Below are 20,222 nucleotides of genomic sequence, written 5' to 3'. Positions count from 1 at the left end.
CTTACATTTCAGCAAGAATCACATGATGACTTACTTGAGGAGATTTTGTGGACAGGATTGTCAGCAACTCTTTGGTGTACGGCTTCATCTTTTATTGTGGAGTTGTCTGTTCTTTCAGCGTTGAGAGGAGACGCCGGAGGCTCTCCTGTAGTGTACAACAGCAAAAGACAGGACAAAATATGTCAAACTTAAGAAAATATTCCAAACGGTGACTTTAAACAGGACTCACGAGACCCAAAAAAAGCTCATGACAAGCTCCTGCCACTGTAAGAAAACAAACAGGGCCGTGTTGTTGGAAACCTATAATAAAGCTAGGTGCTATTCATAGCACACGCAGCCCAAACCACGCTTCTTTTTCATGTTTTTGACAACTCCCATTCCATTTTCCACTCACTGGCTAAGCAGGGAAACATTGAAATGATTCTGTGCTCGCAGATCTTTGAAAGGAAAATAACAGGAGGACAGGATATGAGAGTACATTGAGCAATATTGTGACATAGTATTTGAAAGATAGCTGATATAATTTTATTGTGGTATTCAGATGATTCTTTGCCATGCAAGTACAATATGAACCAAGTGAAATTGGAATAGCTGCTTTTGGGTTGGCACTGTGGGGCTTTCACAATTTGGGAAAAAGTTAAACTCAAATAGCTTCAAAAGTATTGCACAGACTAAGAATATAATGCAATGCAATGACATGTAATGCCATTCTAACCATTAGTAGCACAGTATCTAGTGCAATAGGTGCCCACTGAGTTGACACCTATTGCTCACCTGTCTGGTCATGAAGGGATCTCCACTCTCTGTGGTCCATTTCTGCTATTTTTTCCTGTTTCACCTGTGGATTTTTTTGGCAGTTTTTTCTTCCCTGACATGAGGACTAAGGCAGCCTTGCTTTGTCTGCTATAAGGTAGTGGGCCTATAAAGCCCTTTAAGACTGCAAACAGTGATATGGGGCTCTAAATAAACTTGAAGTTGAAATTATCTACTGATGTTCATGGAGCAATTATTTGACAATATCACAGAAAAAAAACAGTTCCGTTTTGAACTCAGAAATTCATCAAGGTAAAAAAAAAACAAAAACTTGTTTGTGCCAGTTCACTTGTCTGGCCCTCCAAGTACAGAGCTTATTATCAGAGAACACGATTATGAATTTGTTGTTTTCTATGTGATGAATAAAACTTTGCTCGCCCAATTCAAGTCTTCAAACACAATGTCTGTCTTAATCAGTTAGTTTCATGCTATGATTTTCAAGAGGAGGTTGATTGAATACAGTTCAGTCAACCTCCACGTCAGTCATGCAGAAGCAGCCTCTCATTGGCACCGTGCTTTATGATGAGGAGTGCTACCTCTAAAGGCAGCACCTTTTGAGAAAATATAACTTGTAGTCTCAAGGAGCTGACTGTCTGTCATCTCTCTCTCTCTCTCTCTCTCTCTCTCTCTCTCTCTCTCATCACTCTCATGTGGATCTTACCTGGACAAGGACTTAGCTTGCAAATTAGAACTGTTTCCGGCTTGTCGCCCTCACACTCGGTGATGGTGTTATCGCTGGCCTTGCAAACCACCTGCCTTTGTTGAATCCCCTCGCCACAGCTCACTGAGCACTGCCACACACACACACACACACACACACACACACACACAGGCACGCACGCACAGACACGCACACAGAGTCACTGATGTTCCCTTTACCAATTTACCGTGAACATTATAACATGCATATGTGTATGCGTAATTAGCCATTATGAATTGCATGATGTTTCATTATGTATGTATGCATATGGGTATGCATGTATGCATTGTGCCTTAAGGATAGTATGTTTTATGGATAAGGAAGGAGAGGAAGAGTTTATTTGCAAAAACAGATAAATGCCATTCCTGTAGACAAAATAAAATAAAATAAAATAAAATAAAATAAAATAACATAAAATAAAATAAAATAAAATAAAATAAAATAAAGAACCGGCTGCTGTACGTAATGCTTCACATAACATACTCTCTGAATCCAAATGCAAAATTCTGTTGCAAAAGCCACACTGCCTATGTTTTAGCCTACCAGTGTTGTTTTTGACTCGTATTACCTGGAAAAATATTGTTGTTTTTGCAAATGAACTCTTCAGAGTTTCAAATAAGTATGAGTCACCTGCCCCATTCACCTATGTGAGTTTAATTTTGGGGATTTCTTTTCCATGGTGGAGGAGAGCACTTATGCCAGGGGCTGTTATGGAGGAGGGAGTGGATGTGAGTGCACATAAACAGAGACTAAATATGTGACAAACTTGAGAGATGAAGTATCTTATAATAACTGTGATGGTGTGTGTGCATGGGACAACTCTGCTCACTAATGTTCGCTAAGGCGCAGGTCAGACGTGTTGATAAAAGGTGTGGACAAAAATCCAGCTGAGAAACTCATGTTAGCTAACTATAAAACTGATCAGATGTATCAGGAGAACAGCGATCAGTTGCCAATTAACAGAAAAGAAAGTAACCACGTTTTTTTTTTTTTTTTTTTTTTCCCAGTTCTGTTGAGCTGGCCGCTCAGAAATACAAACGTTGCCCAAGACTGATTTAATTTGGCCTTCAGAGGCTACATTAACCGAAAGCCTTCTATACGTCTACAAGCTGGCAGGGATCATGATGAGCCTCCTGACTTGGGACGTAACGATTCATTTAATTCATTAATGCATCAATTATTAATTCTGCCAATTCAGCTGAATAAATCTACTAAATAAATCAGTTGAATGAATCACTCTGTCTTTGGCCTGAAAGGCTATGAAATAATTGGAATCAATTTATTTATTCATGATACTGTTTTGTTAATAAAGATTTTTTTTTTTATATATAGAAGAATTAGTTTAAGTGATTCTGTCGGCTGATTGTTTTTTCATATTTCACAAGTTTACATTATGGCGCATTATGGCGTTTATTAATGGATATAAACTTTTGTTTAAAAGTACTGAATCAAATCACACTGCACCTACCTGGGACCACGCCCCTGTCCTCCACTGGGTGGGGCAGACGGTGTTGTTACAAGCCCTCCTCATCTCAGGCCGGGGCTCGGTGCAGTGCTTCGTGTGCACAGGCCTGTTGGTGCCGTTGTGGAGAGCCTGCATGCACTGCACCACTCTGGACTGGTAGCCGAGCTTCCCGCATGTCTTACTGCACGGGCTCCACTCCTCCACAACCCACCTGACAGCAGAACATGCTCTTAAGCGTAATATCGCGATTTTTGTTTATTTCTAGTAGCCATTCATAACACACTGCTATGGTGACATGAGTGTACCAACGTATGTGAATAGCACTTACGTGGGTGGGCTGCACTCATGGACGTTGCAGCGTTTGCGGATGGGTTTGGGTTTTTTGCTGGTTTCACAGAAGTTGCGATGCACCAAACGGCTGTCGCTCTTCCTCCTGCAGCCATATTTAGTGTACTGTATGCCTGAGGGATGGAAGAAATTATGCATAATGCATCTTCTGGATACATAACAGAGCTACACTCACTCAGAGACACATACATAAACACATAAACACATAAACACGTGAATGCTTCTTGACCATGTCATTTACACATACACTGACTGACCTCCCCCACATGGCTTGGAGCAGTGTGACCAGCTCTTCAGCGCCCACTCATAGGTGTCCAGCTCGGCCAGGAGTACATTATTATTAGTGATGAGTGGTAACAGGTCCTCATGGATGATGTATTTATATGTCAAGCTGATCTTAGCATCCTCCTCTTGGGGATTGACCTTCCAAAGGGAATAAGAGGGCTTCATTAGTTTGACAGCAATGTAAACAACCAAACTCCTGAATAATAAAAAAAGATGATTAAAAAAACAGCAGGCAAAAGGAAAGATCCACTTCCGTTCCTTCTGAGTTGAAGCATATGTTCACTCACCAGCACTACGATGCCTTCATGGAGAGGACCAGCAGTTTTCAAGCTCTCCTTTTCACCGTCGTTGGAATACTCCCACTGTAAACCGCTGTCGATTAAGGTCCTCGACTTAGCGTCTTCACTTTTTTCGTTCAATATAAAGTGTCCAGTGACTACATTCTTAACAGCTGTTGATGACAAGGTAAAAGGGAGTGTGTTTTATTTCATGCATGCACGTTCAAGAAGAACAACTGCACATCAAGTATCACAAATGTATTTCATTCATGAAATCTCACTGAAACTGCAACAGAAATACAGTGTAAAACCCCATATGAGGCACTGATTCTCCTTGTAGCTGGGAGTGCGTGTATTTTGAGATGTTGTTTGGCATTGTGGTAAGCCAACAGCAATACTCCAAGTTCTGTGTCATCTCTTCTTCCTATGAGCTAATAGGAGCCAGAGGGGAAAAGGAGAGGAGCATTGAAGAGAAAAGAGGAGAGGAGGGTTTGGCGAAGCGCCACGGTGCTCCTGACACACCCCGGTCAGTCACACAGAGACCCCTGGGAGATAGGGGTCTTCCTCTCTTCTCTAGCTCTCTCTCTCTCTCTTTCTCTCTCTCTCTCTCTCTCTCTCTCTCTCTCTAGCTCTTATACCAGAGGGTGCTTTAGATCTCCAGTCTTATTACATCTGACACAAAGATTTGCTATGCCTTCATCAAAGACTTTTTGCCATCTTCTCAGCCACTTTCAACCCAAATTGAAAGCTGGCAATTTCACACTGTAGCTAAAATTAGGGTGCCTGTGCATTTGCATTGCATTACTTCTGACATTTCACAAGTGTAACAACTGCACTGACAGCAGGAGCGAAATAAAAGCTAACTTTGCATTCAAATAGGCTCTCTTGGTGATATTTTAAAACTATATAGGAAGGGAAACACAGTGTATTATATTAGCTACTTTCCCAATAGCTATGACATGTAGTGAAGAGCGAGAGTTACAAGTTCAAACATCTCTCAGGGACACCGAGCATGAAAGTAATGTGACATTTCTGCTGTTGATCTCCCATCATCCTTTTTCTCTGTTTGATCAGCCCTGCCTCGGCGAGTCTATTCCCCAGTCTCATTCGACCACGGCTGCACACACATGCGGACGCACACACGCACACACCAGAAACGGCAAGATACCATCTAAAAGGGGAGAAACTGAACTCATGTCATGGCTGCCGAGCTGGGATTTGCACGCTATTCAATTCCACGAAACAGCCCCCTAATAATGTGCAAGAGTCATGTTATGTGCCCGCACAATTGATCCAGGATGGAAGACACACTCACCAATTATGTGAGGAGATGTTTCGTTCTCTTCTATAACAATGTGGCGGGCACCTACTGGGATGTCAAACATTTTCAGCATGCCTGGTGAGAGAAAGCGACACAGCAAGGCAGGATTGGTTGCCTGAACCAGTGGGTGCTTGGACATGCTTCATAATAGTAGTTGAATAACAGCCAATTATTTTTGAAGCAAGTGAGTGACAGAGTGTAGTGTAGTAGTGTAATGTAGTGCAGTTTTTTTGTTTTTTTGGCTGGTAACACGGTACATGGTCTGTGGTTAAAAAGCCATGTGAATGAGAACATTGGGAACAGGGTTTCGGCTTAAATGATCACAGCCGTCTCGCGTAATGACTTAGTTGAAGCCATCTGGAGATTTTAAGTTTTAGCTTCCAGCAGAAGCCTCTGCAGGCCCTTGATGATTACCTGGTTTCTTGGGCGTCTTGGTGAGCGTCAGCTTGACGGTGCGACAGTGGGAGTTGTCCCCCTCGCACACGCCGCATTTGTCCTCCTGCTTGTACGAGCCCACCTCCTTGTCGCAGCCCACATGCTGTGAAGGGTAAAGACGTGCAGTCAATCAAGGGCAGTGCTCGGGCTGACGTTTATGCTGACTGAGATTACTATGTGGGGGGAATGATGCCATGGGAAAACACACCGCACATCTGGTGTGGAGACGGCTGCCTGGTTTGAGATGATGCATGTTCAAACTGCAGCCAGACATAATAGGACTGCAGCCACAACACTGAGCGGCTGGCCTTCAACAGAAGATATCTCCACATTACACCCAAGGCGAACACTTAGACACAATAATTGAAAATTATAAATTTGTATGTGTTTATTACGCCTGTGTTGGGGTAAAGATGTGCAGCATTTCCTGCATTCAATTAATGTGCATTTTATAATTTGTATATATGTCAAAGAACAGCCTGTTTATCTATGTAACACTATACGTCTGAGTGCACTATTTTACCATTACATGTGAAACCACTTTCTGGCAAAAATTAAAACACTTTCGGGGAAAAATATAATTTCTACAGCTGCTTCCTGTGGGCAGCTGCCTGAGCGACTCTGTGTTGGCTGATATTTGGCTGACAAGGTTATTCAAGAATGGGGAAAGCACAGCCTTTAGTGATCATACTTTATATCACAACTCAACATCAGCTTGGATAAAAGAGTATCAGCACTGTAAATCTTTTACTGCAAGGGCTAATAGCCTGCTAGAATTATGTGCAAAAAGGTATTTTCTCCTGAATCAACCTAATTCCTTTCTGTTCCGCTACATGCACAGAAATGAGAGGTGTCGGGATTAGCAGACTTAAACAGCATAACCCACACATACAGATTAGTGCAAAAAAAAAGACACTGTTCAAGTGTTAACAAAACATTGAAATTTTGTCTGTGAATGCTCAGACGTGTGTTTTTCAGCATTTTCACACATTTAATTACACGAATCAATTTCTCGCCAGCGTGTGCACATCCGTTTTGACACAGAAGATTAGATATCATTAATGTGACAGCTTCACTATCCGAGGCAGAATGACATGTGACAAAAATCCCATTACACTGCACGTCAAAAAAAAGCCTACGAGAATGTACATGCATCCCTTTGCGTGAGTGTGTGTGCGTGTTTGTTTGTTTGTGTGTGCACATAATAGCAATAGAGACATACCAGACACTCCCCTCGGGCACACACACTGAAAGGGTCTGTGTAGCTGCAGCGCGTCCCATCATGCATCACCTGGTTCATGAACACCACCTCTCCAGTCTCCTTGGACTGACAGCTCAGCTCACACTTGTGGGACTCTGAAACACACACACACACACACACACGCGGAGCCACTCATACCTCAGTTCATCTAATTGGGTCATGGATGTCTGATAGAGACATCACCAGCACACAGAGGAGCGATGTCACCCTCCTCTGTCTAACTATGCGTGCGAGCGTTTGCCTCTGCAAATGTCATCTGTCTGTTTCCTTCCCCAGCATGAGGCTTCTTCAGCTCACCTTTGAAAGAGCAGCCAACTTTGCTTTGCTTTTTACGGACTTACCATCTGGGTGCTCATACGGCAGCCAGGTGTGCTTGATGTTTTTGTGGTATTTGTTGCTCCTCTGGACGCACTGCTGAGCGCGGAAGTCCTCGTAAGGCCCGGCACACTCCTCTGTGTTGCACATCTGGTAGTCAAAAGCAGAGCCGGGACAATCTCGACCGCCGTACGCAGGCCTGAGGAGAGACACGCAAACAAAATCATAAAGCCGCTGGCAGCTGCACTTCATGTACTCAAGCTGTCACCACGTCTGATAAATTATTCTTTGCAATTAATGCAGCAAGAACAACTCAGGACAACGTGAGTACGCATTATTAATCCATGACAATGTGTAACAATGTCACAGAAAATAAAACAAACACATAACATTTTACAGCTTGAGAGCCATTCGCTCCTATTCTCTATGAGATCATCTAGCTTCATGACTACATGGAAGAATCCCAATATATTTCCATGAGGCAGTTTTCACTCTGGAGGTTTTATCAGTTGCAAGTTTGAAACATGTGATTGTTTAGACTGCAGGTGCTGATTTTACATGCTTAAATAAAAAATTTCTTGACATATGATAACAGCATAAAATAAATTAATGTGCTGCCAGTCGGGTGTTTAAAGCAGCCAACCACACGCCACTGATCGCCACTCACATGGCACAGATGTACAGCACTTGAAAGCCAACTTTCTGTTTAAACAAACTTAAACAAAGCCAGAACTGGAACAAAAATAGTCTCTTCTTGCCAGTTCTGCATTCACGCCTTTAAATCATCTATTGTAGATGGATCCGTTCAGCACATAGATCATATAAAACATGTGACCAATGGATTTTGTAGCCTGCTTTGTGCCAGCGTGGTCTCTTTTCCATCGCTTGCCGCCTTGACCCAGTTTCATCTTTGCCACAGTACTCACGCAGGATTATTGCACTGTCTGCTGCGGGAGCGGACTCCACCTCCACAGGTCCTGGAACAAGAGCCGAACTTCGACCAGGAGCCCCAGCTCCCATCGTGGCCCTGAGGCTCCTGGCTGGATCTCCAGATACAGTGGCCCTTGAAGCACCACTGAGGTGTGATAAAGAGAGAAGACAGGAGAAGCAGAGCAGAGGGACAGAAAGAGAGAAAAAGAACAATCAGTCCCATTCCAAACATGGAGGATCACGTCATAATTTGTAAAGAAAAAAAAGCATTACATACTCAGGCGGACGTAATCCTTGGCAAAGCAATAAAGATTTACTGAACAGGACTTGAAAATCCAGACTAATGAAAGAAGGCTACTTTAATTAACAGTTCCCCCCTGCTTGTTATTTCCACCAATTTGAAATTTGAACTGAAGGTCCACTTGGAGACGTTTCCCACCTTTCCAGGTGCGCACTCAGTTCCATCCACTGGAGGTCCTTTCTTGGTTTTACAGAAGTACTGGTTGTCGGGGTGGCTGCACCACAACTGCTTGCAAGGATCATAAGTTCGAAACTAAACAAGAGAGAAAAATCGTTGGCCTTAGAATTGTTTTTTTTTTTTTTTTTTTTTTTTTATTGCAGGTTCATTGCAGGTATATAACAATGAGTAAAACAGACCAGGGCATTCAACACCTCACCACGTTGTTTGCTGCAGAAATCGCATTTTAGGATGACTCACAAAAGGATGGGAAAAACAATCCTTTGGTGACATTTCTCTATGCTACCATCAATCTATGCCAATCTGAGGATGAGGTGAGTGTTTGAACACTTCATACCCACAGGAGCCACAATCTTGAGTTTTTGCAGGAATACATGCTGTGTTACTTACAGAACTGCTGATTGCAGAAATACCGATTTCTTACAGAACTCCAAACTTTGTAATTTATGACACCCAGATTGAAAAGTCTGCGATCTGACACTGATGCCAAAATTGCTGGCAAAATGGCCAATTATTCTCTTGTTCACTAAGAGTAAATGTCATCGGTACATCTATGTTTTGGGGATCACACAGGGATGATGAACTTACAGCAGTGCACATCTTGTAGCCAACTCCAAAATCAAAGCGACACTGCTCGTCCATTGAATAATTGATTCCAGGGAGTTCAGGAAGCTTGGGCCACTTGTGTTCGAATGGATCATCCAGGAGGCAGTCATAGGAGCTGGCGCAAATAAAGCAGAGACAGAGAGATGAACAGCAAATGGTCTCAGAGGAGTACAAACAGATGAACATCAGTGGAGTAGAAGCAAATCAACAAGATTGTGAGCCCCTCCACACAGCTATAAGCGGCACAGCATCGGCCCTAATACAAGAAAATGAGAAAGTGTGCGTACTGGATGTATCGATTGAGCTCCTGCTTGCTGCAACGTGACCAGTGGTAGCGGTGGAAAGCTGCTTGGACCAGCGGTGCCATGATACTGCCCATGCTGGTCTCATCTGCACACCGATTCCCTTGGCCGTCGTGCTCCATTCCTAACCTGATGACAAGCCCAAAAATGCATGACCAAAAAAAAAAAAAAAAAAAAAAAAAAAATTACAGTTTACTGTACAGAAAATAGATGCAACTATAACAAATGATGTCACAGGAAACCCTTAATCAACAAAGTTTACCTACAGGGGAGTAAAAATACAAGACAGATGATGAGGGGAAAAAAAGACTGCGGTTTCCTATGCAGTTGTCCTGAAAAAACACTGCCTACATGGATCTGCATTTCTCTGCCAATTTCAGTGGTACTTTATGATCTTGGCATAGTGTTCAACTATAGGCGGTGCTATTGAGCTACCCACCGGCCGCACTACCTGCACCACTGAGAAGTTCCACTGTACAGTGTCCAACAGCAGATTGAAACTTTAAGCAAACTCTCATGAAACTACTAGAAAGTGCAAAGAAGTTCTAGATCAGGAGATGAAGCAGCAAAAGGCGGTGAGGGTCACCCAAATTAACCTCTAAAACACCTGTTAGATTGATGAGCCCCTCCCACTTCCGATTGTTACAATAGGTCAGCGACCATTAAGACTTAAATGAATGCAGTACAACCTAGTTAGACTATTCCGGGCCTGTCATGATTATCCCTTTACTCACACATGGCCGGTTTCATGAGCAACCACAAAGGCAGAGGAGAAGCCGTCCTCGTGGTTCAGGGTGCAGCTCCTCAGTGGGTGGCACATCCCCGTCACTGGAGCATAACCTGGGCAACAGAGAGACCGCACAGCCCTGATAATGAACTACCAGGCTGAAGGTCATGACATTCTCATGCATTGCTGACAACTGAGGCAGCAAATTATCTCTCAGTGTGACATTATTGAACATGGACGGCCCTATATTACACATTGTAGCCGCTGCAGAGGTCTCAATCTTTTCTCGCCACGCTGCCGGCTGTCTGAAAGCCCATCCATTTCTACGCTAACAGATGACAAAGAACAGGCTGTCATGGCTGCTTGAATATTAATAGAGAATAAATGTGGGGTTGATGCGTAATAGGGAATTTGGCTATTTTTATACTGAAATTGCCTTATAAGTTATCAATGTTTCAGCAAATACACTCATTCCAAACTGCAGCAATCACTATGTAGCAGCAATTTGAATTAAACCTGTCCACAAATATGCTCCACTCTTACTTTAATAGGTTTGAATAAGCTAGCAATGTTCTCACATTATATGTTAGCCGAGACCCCAGAGAGACCCACAGGGAAGAAGGAATGGGTCTAATAAATCACTAGGTGGAAATGAAAACTGTAAATAACACACCACATAAACGTGTACAGTGCAGAGTTAAGTTCAAGCTGGAGTTTGCATCAACATGAAGCCTTTGATCACGGCTAGATACCTTTCATTGTATGTAAATGTCTCAGAGCTATGCATATCTAAAGTGTTATATAAAGCTGCAGCCGTGGTGTCGCCAATAAATCACCTTGAAGGCAGGAAATACTCAATGGGAAGACACACAGCAGACACTATTTGAGTTAGAGTGACTGGAGTGGGTTTTGAAAACGCCTGCAGCGTCTGTTTGTGTGACAGCTCGCGCGCTCAATGTCTCTTTACCGTACATTAAGAAAGCCCTGAGGCAGCCAGCAAGCTCGGAAGCCTTTCATAAAACACCCAGCACAGATCAACCCAGCATATATCCACACAAAACACAGTTTACCCACACAACAGACTTTTAAGCAAAGCACAAAACAAAAAAATTAAAACATAACAACTCGATCAAGAGATGTGCAGCGATTCAGCTTAGCGCGTTTGGTTTGGTTCAGAAGCAAGTCCTGGCCATTTCTTGGTGGCTGTTGGTTTTTAAAGACAAAAATTTCATGCTTTCTGACCATCAGAAGACTTTTGGCATGCAGGTAAAAAGCAGAAAATGCAGAAACAGACAGATGATGATGAAGGCTCTTGAAAAGAATCTATGTTATTCTGGTGGTGTCGAAAAAGCAGTGAGTTATTTCAGTCATGGCATGTGGTTTTTGCTGTAGTATGTCATGGTGATGATGATGATGATGGCGCCCTATCAAGCTCAGTTTTGCTCTGGATGGCTAATTCGAGAAAGGCGGTTGATGATTGTATTCATCCTGGGAAAAATGGCAAAAAGTGCACCTACTGAGTGCTGCAAAGTGAAATAGCAAAACATGAAAGCAGTTGTGGAGCGTAGCCCTTTATCTGCAAGTGAGATAAAAGGCTATTCAGGAGAATGCAGGTTACATTCCCATGAAGAGGCCATTGTGAGCTTTGCACATTGAAGCGAAAAGCTGCAGCGGAAGCTACGGTCAAAAAATGTCATTCTCTGCTGCCAATTTCATGAGTGAGGAGAGAGGCGGTGTGTGGTCATCTGGCTGATAAACCCAAACATGGCGCACGCTGCATGGGAAGTAAGTCAGTTACAGAAATCACAAACACCACATATCATTCACAGGTTTACCTTTTTACAGGTGGCACACTCACTATCAGCTGTTAATGTTATGCGTTGTGAATTTGGAGCTTCATACATTACTTGTTTCCACCTCTTTTTGCTTTGCAGTCACACCATACACCATATAGATTTTCTTCCATTTGCCCCAACCCAGGGTCTATATTTGGATATAGAATCTATCATCTCACAGCAAAACTCTGACACAGGGGTGTGATGTCTGCTCACGACCCTGAGACACAGCACCGGGTCCAGCCCAACATAGTGCAAGGTGCCCTAGAAACTGTTCTGTTATGAACACAACACAGCTGGAGCTATGGCAACATCCGAAGGTGTGACAAGCAAAGCAGGTAGCCTCTGATCATCCTTTAAACATGACACGTGTGCTTTAAAGTTAAAAATACAACACAAGGCAATGAACGGAACAGAAGATGCTTGTTCGCTCAGGACCCTGTTCTCACAAGGGTTCTGTGCTGCGCCTGGTGGTTAGGCTGCTCACTTCAAATTCTGTGAGAAACCATCTCACTTTTGAAGTGCTGAAAAGAAGAAATACAGCGTAAGATAAAAGCTGAGCTAACAACATGTATGGTATGAAACTCTCCTGATCGTTGCATACATGCATCATTAGGAATGGTGATCATGGTTACAATCATGGTGATCTATTGATTATTTCGTTCATTCACGTTCATACTGAATTTTACAATGCAACTGTGCAAGAAGTCAACTCAAATTAGGCTGATTAGATTTCCATCAGAGGTCAAACAAAAATACAAAAAAAACAAACAAAAAAAAAAACCAGTTAGTTTTACATTAATGAAATAAAAACTAATTATATTGCAATTCTGTTTTTTCTCCACATGCCAAAACACCTTCTTTTACATTATGAATTTCCATTGTCAAACCCAGGGTGGCATCAATGTCAAGTCGGCAAGGTGTTGGAAAGCTAGCGGTTAACTTATTTCTGTGTGAGGTCGTCGCTGGCACAGTCGTGTCCTTGACCCCCCGGCCGCAGCGTCCCCCTTTTCAGTTTCCAGTGACCTTACCTGGGCAAGACTTGAAGCCAACCCCTTGTGAATGGAAGCAGATACCAGCACTCAGTCTGCACAGGCCTCGATCGAGAAAAATACAGTACCTTGCATACCTGCGGGACCAAAATCTTGCCTTGTGAGGAAGATGGCGTGGTCGTGGTACTCAGCGTGGTCGGGGTCGCGGCGCTGCTGCGTGTTGGCCCATCGACACACCTGTTCCAGGCTGCGGGATGGGTTGCCACGCTCAATCAGGCTTATAGACTGTAGGACATATAGGAACCAGAGGGACATTATATCACTCTATAAAGGTTTATGTAAATCCAAAAGACTTTCACACGTGGTGAATTGACAGTTGGCATCTATTCCCTCTTAACAGCCTTTTTCTTAAAATTAAAGGACATCATCAATGTTGAGGTCCAAAAAAAATCTCACATTTCAGGTGCAACTGTGAATATATCCCCTCTTTGAAAATTACAATAGGACTGAAGTTTTAGATTAATTTCCCTGGGACAGGCACAGAGAGTGAATGCATGCTGAATGTAGAAATTACATCAGCTATAAACCAACTGTCCTACATACGAGAGGACAAATGCTGAAGTCCACATGTGATACGTTTATCAAGTTCAATTTTGCCTCTCTTGCTTCCCCAGTGCTCACTAATGTCAAAAAGATCAGCCAAAGAATGCAATGTAACCTAGGAAACAGCAGCCCATAGGTATTCATTTGTAAGGAAAACTGTCATTCTTTGAGGACTGCAGTACCCCGAGGATCTCATTATTTCAGATTAGGATTCTGTTGTGTACTACTGATCAACACAGAGCACCACAAAATGTAAGATCAAACAGTTCTGTGTCAGTGAGAGGGTTCAGTAAACTGTGAAGGAACTGCCTGAAAGTCCCAGGGAAGCAGACCTGGGTTTTGCTCTGTTCACCCTTGTCAGCAACAGGGCCAGACTTGCACTGTGAACATGAACCCGGCCATGTGTGTTTCTATTCAAATTGGCATGAGGTGTCACAATTAATATACCACTGCCGGGAAATGATCTCCAAGTGGAAATAGTGATGCTAGAAAGATAAAAACTCATCGGAATGAGAAAATGTGAGTGTCTTTTATCATGTGTTCCATTACTGTGGGAGACTTCTATAAAAACACATGCAATTTGATAATAAATGAAACGTGTTCATAGTTCATATATATCCTATTCTGTGCCTGACAACTACAGTGCCCACTGAGACTCCAGAAAAAGAAAGTGTCCAGAAGTACAGGGAAACCTTGCGAACATTTGTGCTGCCTTTAGTTTTTTTTTTTTGTTTTTTTTTCTCATTGAGCTGCAAGCTGGGTCAGCTGGGCATGGAGACACGTTCAACATGTTTGAGCTCATCTAATTGGGGCTGTGTAAACAGAGTTTCTCTGCTTTGGCAACCACACAGGAGAAGCCAGATGCAATCTGCTTGCTCAGGAGCAATCAGCATTCAGTTCTGCAGATTAAACAGCACAACAGAGTGGATGGGACAGCTTGGCTACACACACACACACACACACACACAGGCAATTTGGGTACTAGAGAGTAATGCTACCAGTCTTTCTTTCTCTCACTCTCTACATATATATTAATTACAACATTACAGCTATTGCATAATTCTGACTATTTAACAGTTCCTTGAGAACCAAGCCAACCAAATATATAAAACTAACATGGCTGGTGACATCTGCAATCAGAAATGATACAATACAAAAAAGGTTACATTTAAAAAAGTCATTGCATTTTCTAAAAATACATGGTGTATGCACTGTTTTACACTGTTAGTTTTTTTTTTTTTTTTGTATATTTTGACTTAGCCCTGTGTCTCAATGTAAAACTATAGTAGCAAATTATAGGGGCATTAGGCTGAACTGGCAAAAAATCTTCAATCCAGCCAAGGCTATGTTGTTTAGCACACCTTCAAAACAACCAGGGGCTAGTGCTTTCAAAGATGTGGATTAAAGGGCTAATCTGTAAGATTCTTGTTCGTTTCTTGTTCTTGATTTTTATTTTTTTATTTTTTTTAAGTCAGTCAAACAGTGTGTCCAGCACAGTGACGACTTGAGTTTCACTATTGCGTAGGCGGCACTCTTTTCTTCATCTGATCAGTCATGGCACCTATCCCTGCTGCCACTAACTGCTCAGCTTTGTTTTTCCTCTGCTTTTACCAAACAAACTGCTGCTGCTGTTGCTACAAAAAGTTTAAAGATATCACAAGCGCTGCGGCAGTGGATCTCGCCCCGGAAAAATCTACCAAACACCCCGCAAACACAAAAACATCATCAGGCTATAGCCACTGTTGTATTATTAACATTGTCAGTAAAGAGAAACAAAAGATATGGATTTATATGAATATGCTGCAAATTATTTTAGCCCAGTCCTAGACCTAATTCTACCTTGATAGATGGCTCAAGTTCCCAACTGTATGACGCACATGTCAACATACTTTATGTGCATATGAAATCCAACGCCTGCATAGGATGTTACTTAGTGCAAGCATATGTCTGGTTTGATGTCTTACCTGACGGTACCCGACCATTATCATACGGACAAGCACAATATTGATGTTGGTTCCCAAAGATTCATCGTGGTAGATTTCATCAACCTGAGAGGAGAAAGAAAATAAACAGCATCCATCACCGATATGAAACATGAAAAGAACAAATGAACAAACAGAGATGCTGCTGCAGTATATATGAACAATGTCATTTTTCTGTTGAATTTTGTTGATGTTGACAGATTCAGCACATTGTTTATTCCATGGGTGGCTGCGTTTATGCATTTATTACATTCTGAATAGGTCTACTATCTTAACACTCATACACTCAAAACTCTCTGTCTCTCTGTCGCTCTCATCGGATTATTTATAACCAAGCAACAAAACGAAGCTATTCATGGGGAACAATAAAATAATGAGGTTGTCTTTGATGCAGAGTATCAATGGGAACATACTGCTGAGGTTTTCATATTTGTGTTTCAGAGAAGGAAAACAAAGGACTTTAGGTCAGGTCAGCTATGGTTATTGCAGGAAAGATGATGTATTATTAATTATTTAAAAGTCACAAGGGTTATTTACAAAGCCTTAATCAAGACAGAGAGTCTCAAGGGGCTGTGTGAAAAAAAAAACAACACAGCAGAGCACATGAGCTGAGCCTCTTTCACAAGGTTGATGTTTATTCCTGTGCGCGCAAGGTTGTCACAAAATCATCGACAGTTTGGGAAAAGGGTGAAGATAGAGGATGGCCTTAAAAAATTATAATTTTAGAAAGAACTGAAAGATACTGACTGAAGCTGCACAAGCATGGCTAGAGCTTTTGCCTACCAAAGAGAAGCAAGAGCTCAAAGCTTGATGAGACCCGCTTTGTCTGGATGGAGAGCACCCTTGTTATGGTTTCCAGTTCAATCCTCAGTTTTGATTTGTCACTTTCCGCAGGTGGAAAGGTGTCAAAACCAAACACCAGGATTACTTCTGGACAAATTGGGTAATCCGCATTATCTCATTAGGGACAATGTTGGCTCTCTTACCTGCTGCAGCCCCACTTTGTGATTTACTGAGAAGATGGGTATATTTTCTTTACATAAGTCTAGCCTGGTCTCCCTGTCATGTAAAATAAGCTTTCCCAGAAGATGGATGTAGTGAACTTGTGAGGCTGGTGAGCTGGCTGTATTCATTTTGTGCCAGCTAGGGGAGATAAATGTATCTCAGCATCGAATCACGAATTGATTCACCTGCCTCAACCCCAAATTGGTAAACACAAAGTGCCCAACATCTGATTTTATACGATGAATAAAACTCCCTTTACAAGAATGCTATGAAAGTGATCGTCCATACAACCTGATGTGACAAGCATTAAGCTCGTCTCATTAAATCCTGCAGGCATGTTGCTGCCTCGACAGCAAATCCTTTCTCCAGACATTAGTTCTGGGGTGCAAATCATGCTACACCAGGCCTGTTTGGCCATGGGGGAGTTTTTTTTCTCGTCTTTTTCTTTTTTTCATCCCTTACAACAGGAAAGGAACCACGATGAAATGTGCAATATCTTGTTAAGACATTGGCAACCATCCAGTGAAAGCAGTGTTATTATGCAATGGGCAAGACGCCTGACCTAAAAATGTGATGACTGCCATTTGGCTTTATAATGATGCTCTGGAATGTGGACGCTTAATGGAGGGAAACTGGAATCCCAATCAATTCCTCAGTCCAATTTCCATTTGAGCATGTTTTATTCTCATCAAATGATCACTATATGTCAACACTCCTCTGGGGCCCTATAAAGTCAATCAACAGCTTCAATTTGTGGTTGATAAAGTTCAGGGAAAATAAGGGGTGGACAGACTGTTTCTCTTCCCATGAATCAAGAAGCCATTTAGTCGGACCATGCATGCTGGTTATGGATTACGATTATCGACATGCCAAGCTGGCTGGCTGTCCACTGGTAAACACAGTCATTTGGCTTCACAAAGCAGCCTCAGATTCCTCCACGAGACTTCTAAACCTGTCACCGAGAGAAAACATATGTTTTACAACTGGCCTTTTAAGGCAAGCGGGTTTACACTGTAACAGAGCCACACATTAACTTGACATGTCGGTATGCTGTGAGCTCCTGCACATTTGAGAGCATTATTTCATTTCTTCCCTTTGTTGAGCTAAGCTGTCCTTTGATCACCCCTCAGAAAATTTGTCTGTCAATACTGTGCAGCACTGATCAAGGGAAGGTCACTGATTACCTTGTGTCAGTGGTATTCTTTGAAATTTACAGGAGCTCTGAGGTAGTGTCCTTTGTTTTCACTGGTGCTACAGCAGAGGCATAGCTGTGATGTCATTCCTGTCCATAAACAGACTCTCCAGCTGCTAATGAAAAAGCATGCGGTGATGACTGCCCTTGGTTCTCCTAAGTATTGTGATGCTCCATAGAAATTATAGTCCTGAAACAGCAAACAGCACTTATGTGCATAACACAATCTTAACCCATGCCATTAAAGGAGAAATCCACCTTAAAGCTGAATTCTTGTGTATTTTATTCAGCCTTGGAAAATTGAACTTTGATTTTTGAATAACAAGAATCAAAAGCGTTAAAAACCTGATTTCAAGAGACACAACCGCACAGGTGATGAATAGACTCACACTGCTTACATCCAGAGAGATCTGGGTATGTTACAGTCACATTTTCTCATTCATACCTTTTAAAATGCCCAGTAAGAGAGAACAACAGAATGCTGCCCAAATATTGAAACACCAACATAACTCAATATGCAGGCAGTCAGCTTTCTCTGTGTAAAAAATACGATCATTTAGGACAAAAGCTGCGTAACTGATGAAGGACTCTTGGCCAAAAGCTTGGCCAAAGTCCAAATTTGCTCTGGGATGTAGGGCTCCACCCACCGCATTTAAGCAAATATTCCATTCACAGAAGCCCATTCAGCTCTATTAACAGTGTAAAGAATACTCAAATGACCCCAAATTCTCCCAGATTTGTGTTATGAGCTCAAATTCCCAGACTGTTTTATACTGACCTATATACTTGGGTTTACATTGGATCCTAAACACAGAAGCTGTTGAAAAATGAGGACAGCATCGAAATAGTATCATGGTGACCTTTCTAGGCACTGATTTTGTTTAATGTAGCATTTTTAGTTAGTTTATTTTACATATTTTTCATGATGGTCACTGAAATTGGCTATTCAGGTCTGGACTTGTTCTATATATATTGACTGTGAACCATATCTCTCTTTGGTGATTTAACACGTAACAAGTCTTACAAAGGGACAAACCAAGCCCACATATATTGCGATAATTACAAAGCCAGGGGAAGCATACAGAGAGCTGGAACTGGACTGTTATGACTGAAAATGAGAGTAGCAGCTGTGGCCTACAGGCGTTAGGTATCCCTGGCTTGTGTACAGCATCACATCGACGTGGACAAAACCTGGTCAATGCTCAAACAACACGGCCATTGTGCGGCAGGCACCTCGGCAGTCTCCTTGGCTTTGTGCAGACAGGATGTTCAGTAATCAATCCCTCAGGGAGAGTTTCTCCAGGTGGTACTAAACATTCTCCAGCCATGGAGAAGGGATTCAGAGGGATTTGAGTGGGCAGATCTCTCTCAGACACAGCAAGCCTGTGGCTTACAAGTGGAGCTAAAGGGTTTTCACTCTCATTTGTATAGACTGCATCTTTCTAAATGTCACAAATTTCTCTCTTGTCACATGTTAATTGGCACTGAGGGGTGGAAATGCATAGCGGATACTATTTGTGAGGTTTACTGCCTTTTACGTGCACTGTGCGGTGCATAAGACTTTTGCAGAAGCACATCTTTCACTTATGCATTTATGTTTTTATCTGTAATAACTTCTTTGAATTTCCTTAACTTAAGTACTAGTAAGTGCTTATCTAGGCACCAGATGCCAACTACTCCCAAGCTTGGAGCTCACACTGACAGCCACTTAGCAGCATAATCAGCCAAGGTCATTAGAAATCAGAGATTGCTGTCCAACATAGCCATTTAGGGTGGGAACATAAACATAATATCCTATTTATATAAACACTTCATTCCATGCCGGCAGAGCTCTGTAGTATGAGTGAACTTCTGGCACTGGTCACCATGGCTGCCATGTACAGCTCCCAGTCAACTTCATAATTGGCCTAGTGCAGCTAATCAGACCACCACGCTAGCACCAAATGGTAACTGTTACAGAGTGAAACCAGCACCCTGTGAAAATCTGACTTGGGGGATTTGGGCCTAGTAAGCAGATTATGGTGGTAGGAGCTGGTGGAACCCGTAATGAATGAGCTGAGGGTTTCTTTTTTCTCATCGGTAATCCATAAACAGGCAGAGAAGCTGAGACTCTATGGGCAAATGTGGCAACATTTGATGTCAGAGGGGACAAGTAAAGAAAGCTGGGAGGTCTATGCCTAGACAGATAACACCTTAAGCGACTGCACAGCTGATATGAGATGACGAAACAGAGTATATCTACTGTTGGGATTTTACACAATCAAAGGTGCCAAGGTCCTGCCATCAAACACAATCAAGAGGTTGTTTTCCCTCCTGTTGCTGATTTGGAGAGCGCTTTATACAAGAATT

At 42.3% G+C, this 20,222-nt stretch overlaps 1 protein-coding gene across 1 annotated transcript in view; it reads right to left on the bottom strand.

Annotated features, from left to right (window-relative positions):
* adamts14 (ADAM metallopeptidase with thrombospondin type 1 motif, 14) overlaps window positions 1-20,222 on the bottom strand; it is a 35,182-nt gene that overhangs the window by 1,781 nt on the left and 13,179 nt on the right. The window contains exons 5-21 of the mRNA XM_030078649.1: window positions 15,659-15,742; window positions 13,220-13,376; window positions 10,272-10,377; window positions 9,523-9,666; window positions 9,218-9,350; window positions 8,591-8,704; window positions 8,148-8,296; window positions 7,248-7,420; window positions 6,868-7,001; window positions 5,625-5,748; window positions 5,205-5,285; window positions 3,899-4,062; window positions 3,584-3,749; window positions 3,307-3,439; window positions 2,982-3,189; window positions 1,475-1,604; window positions 35-145 (exon numbers count right to left, since the gene is read on the bottom strand). Coding sequence (XP_029934509.1) covers window positions 35-145; window positions 1,475-1,604; window positions 2,982-3,189; window positions 3,307-3,439; window positions 3,584-3,749; window positions 3,899-4,062; window positions 5,205-5,285; window positions 5,625-5,748; window positions 6,868-7,001; window positions 7,248-7,420; window positions 8,148-8,296; window positions 8,591-8,704; window positions 9,218-9,350; window positions 9,523-9,666; window positions 10,272-10,377; window positions 13,220-13,376; window positions 15,659-15,742 — 2,311 coding nt within the window. The remainder of the gene's footprint in view (window positions 1-34; window positions 146-1,474; window positions 1,605-2,981; window positions 3,190-3,306; window positions 3,440-3,583; window positions 3,750-3,898; window positions 4,063-5,204; window positions 5,286-5,624; window positions 5,749-6,867; window positions 7,002-7,247; window positions 7,421-8,147; window positions 8,297-8,590; window positions 8,705-9,217; window positions 9,351-9,522; window positions 9,667-10,271; window positions 10,378-13,219; window positions 13,377-15,658; window positions 15,743-20,222) is intronic.

The sequence above is a fragment of the Myripristis murdjan genome, chromosome 19, assembly GCF_902150065.1.
Source record: "Myripristis murdjan chromosome 19, fMyrMur1.1, whole genome shotgun sequence".
NCBI classification, from domain to species: Eukaryota; Metazoa; Chordata; class Actinopteri; order Holocentriformes; family Holocentridae; genus Myripristis; species Myripristis murdjan.
The sequence above is the reverse complement of the archived record's forward strand: the minus strand, read 5'-3'. Positions and strand labels throughout refer to the sequence as shown.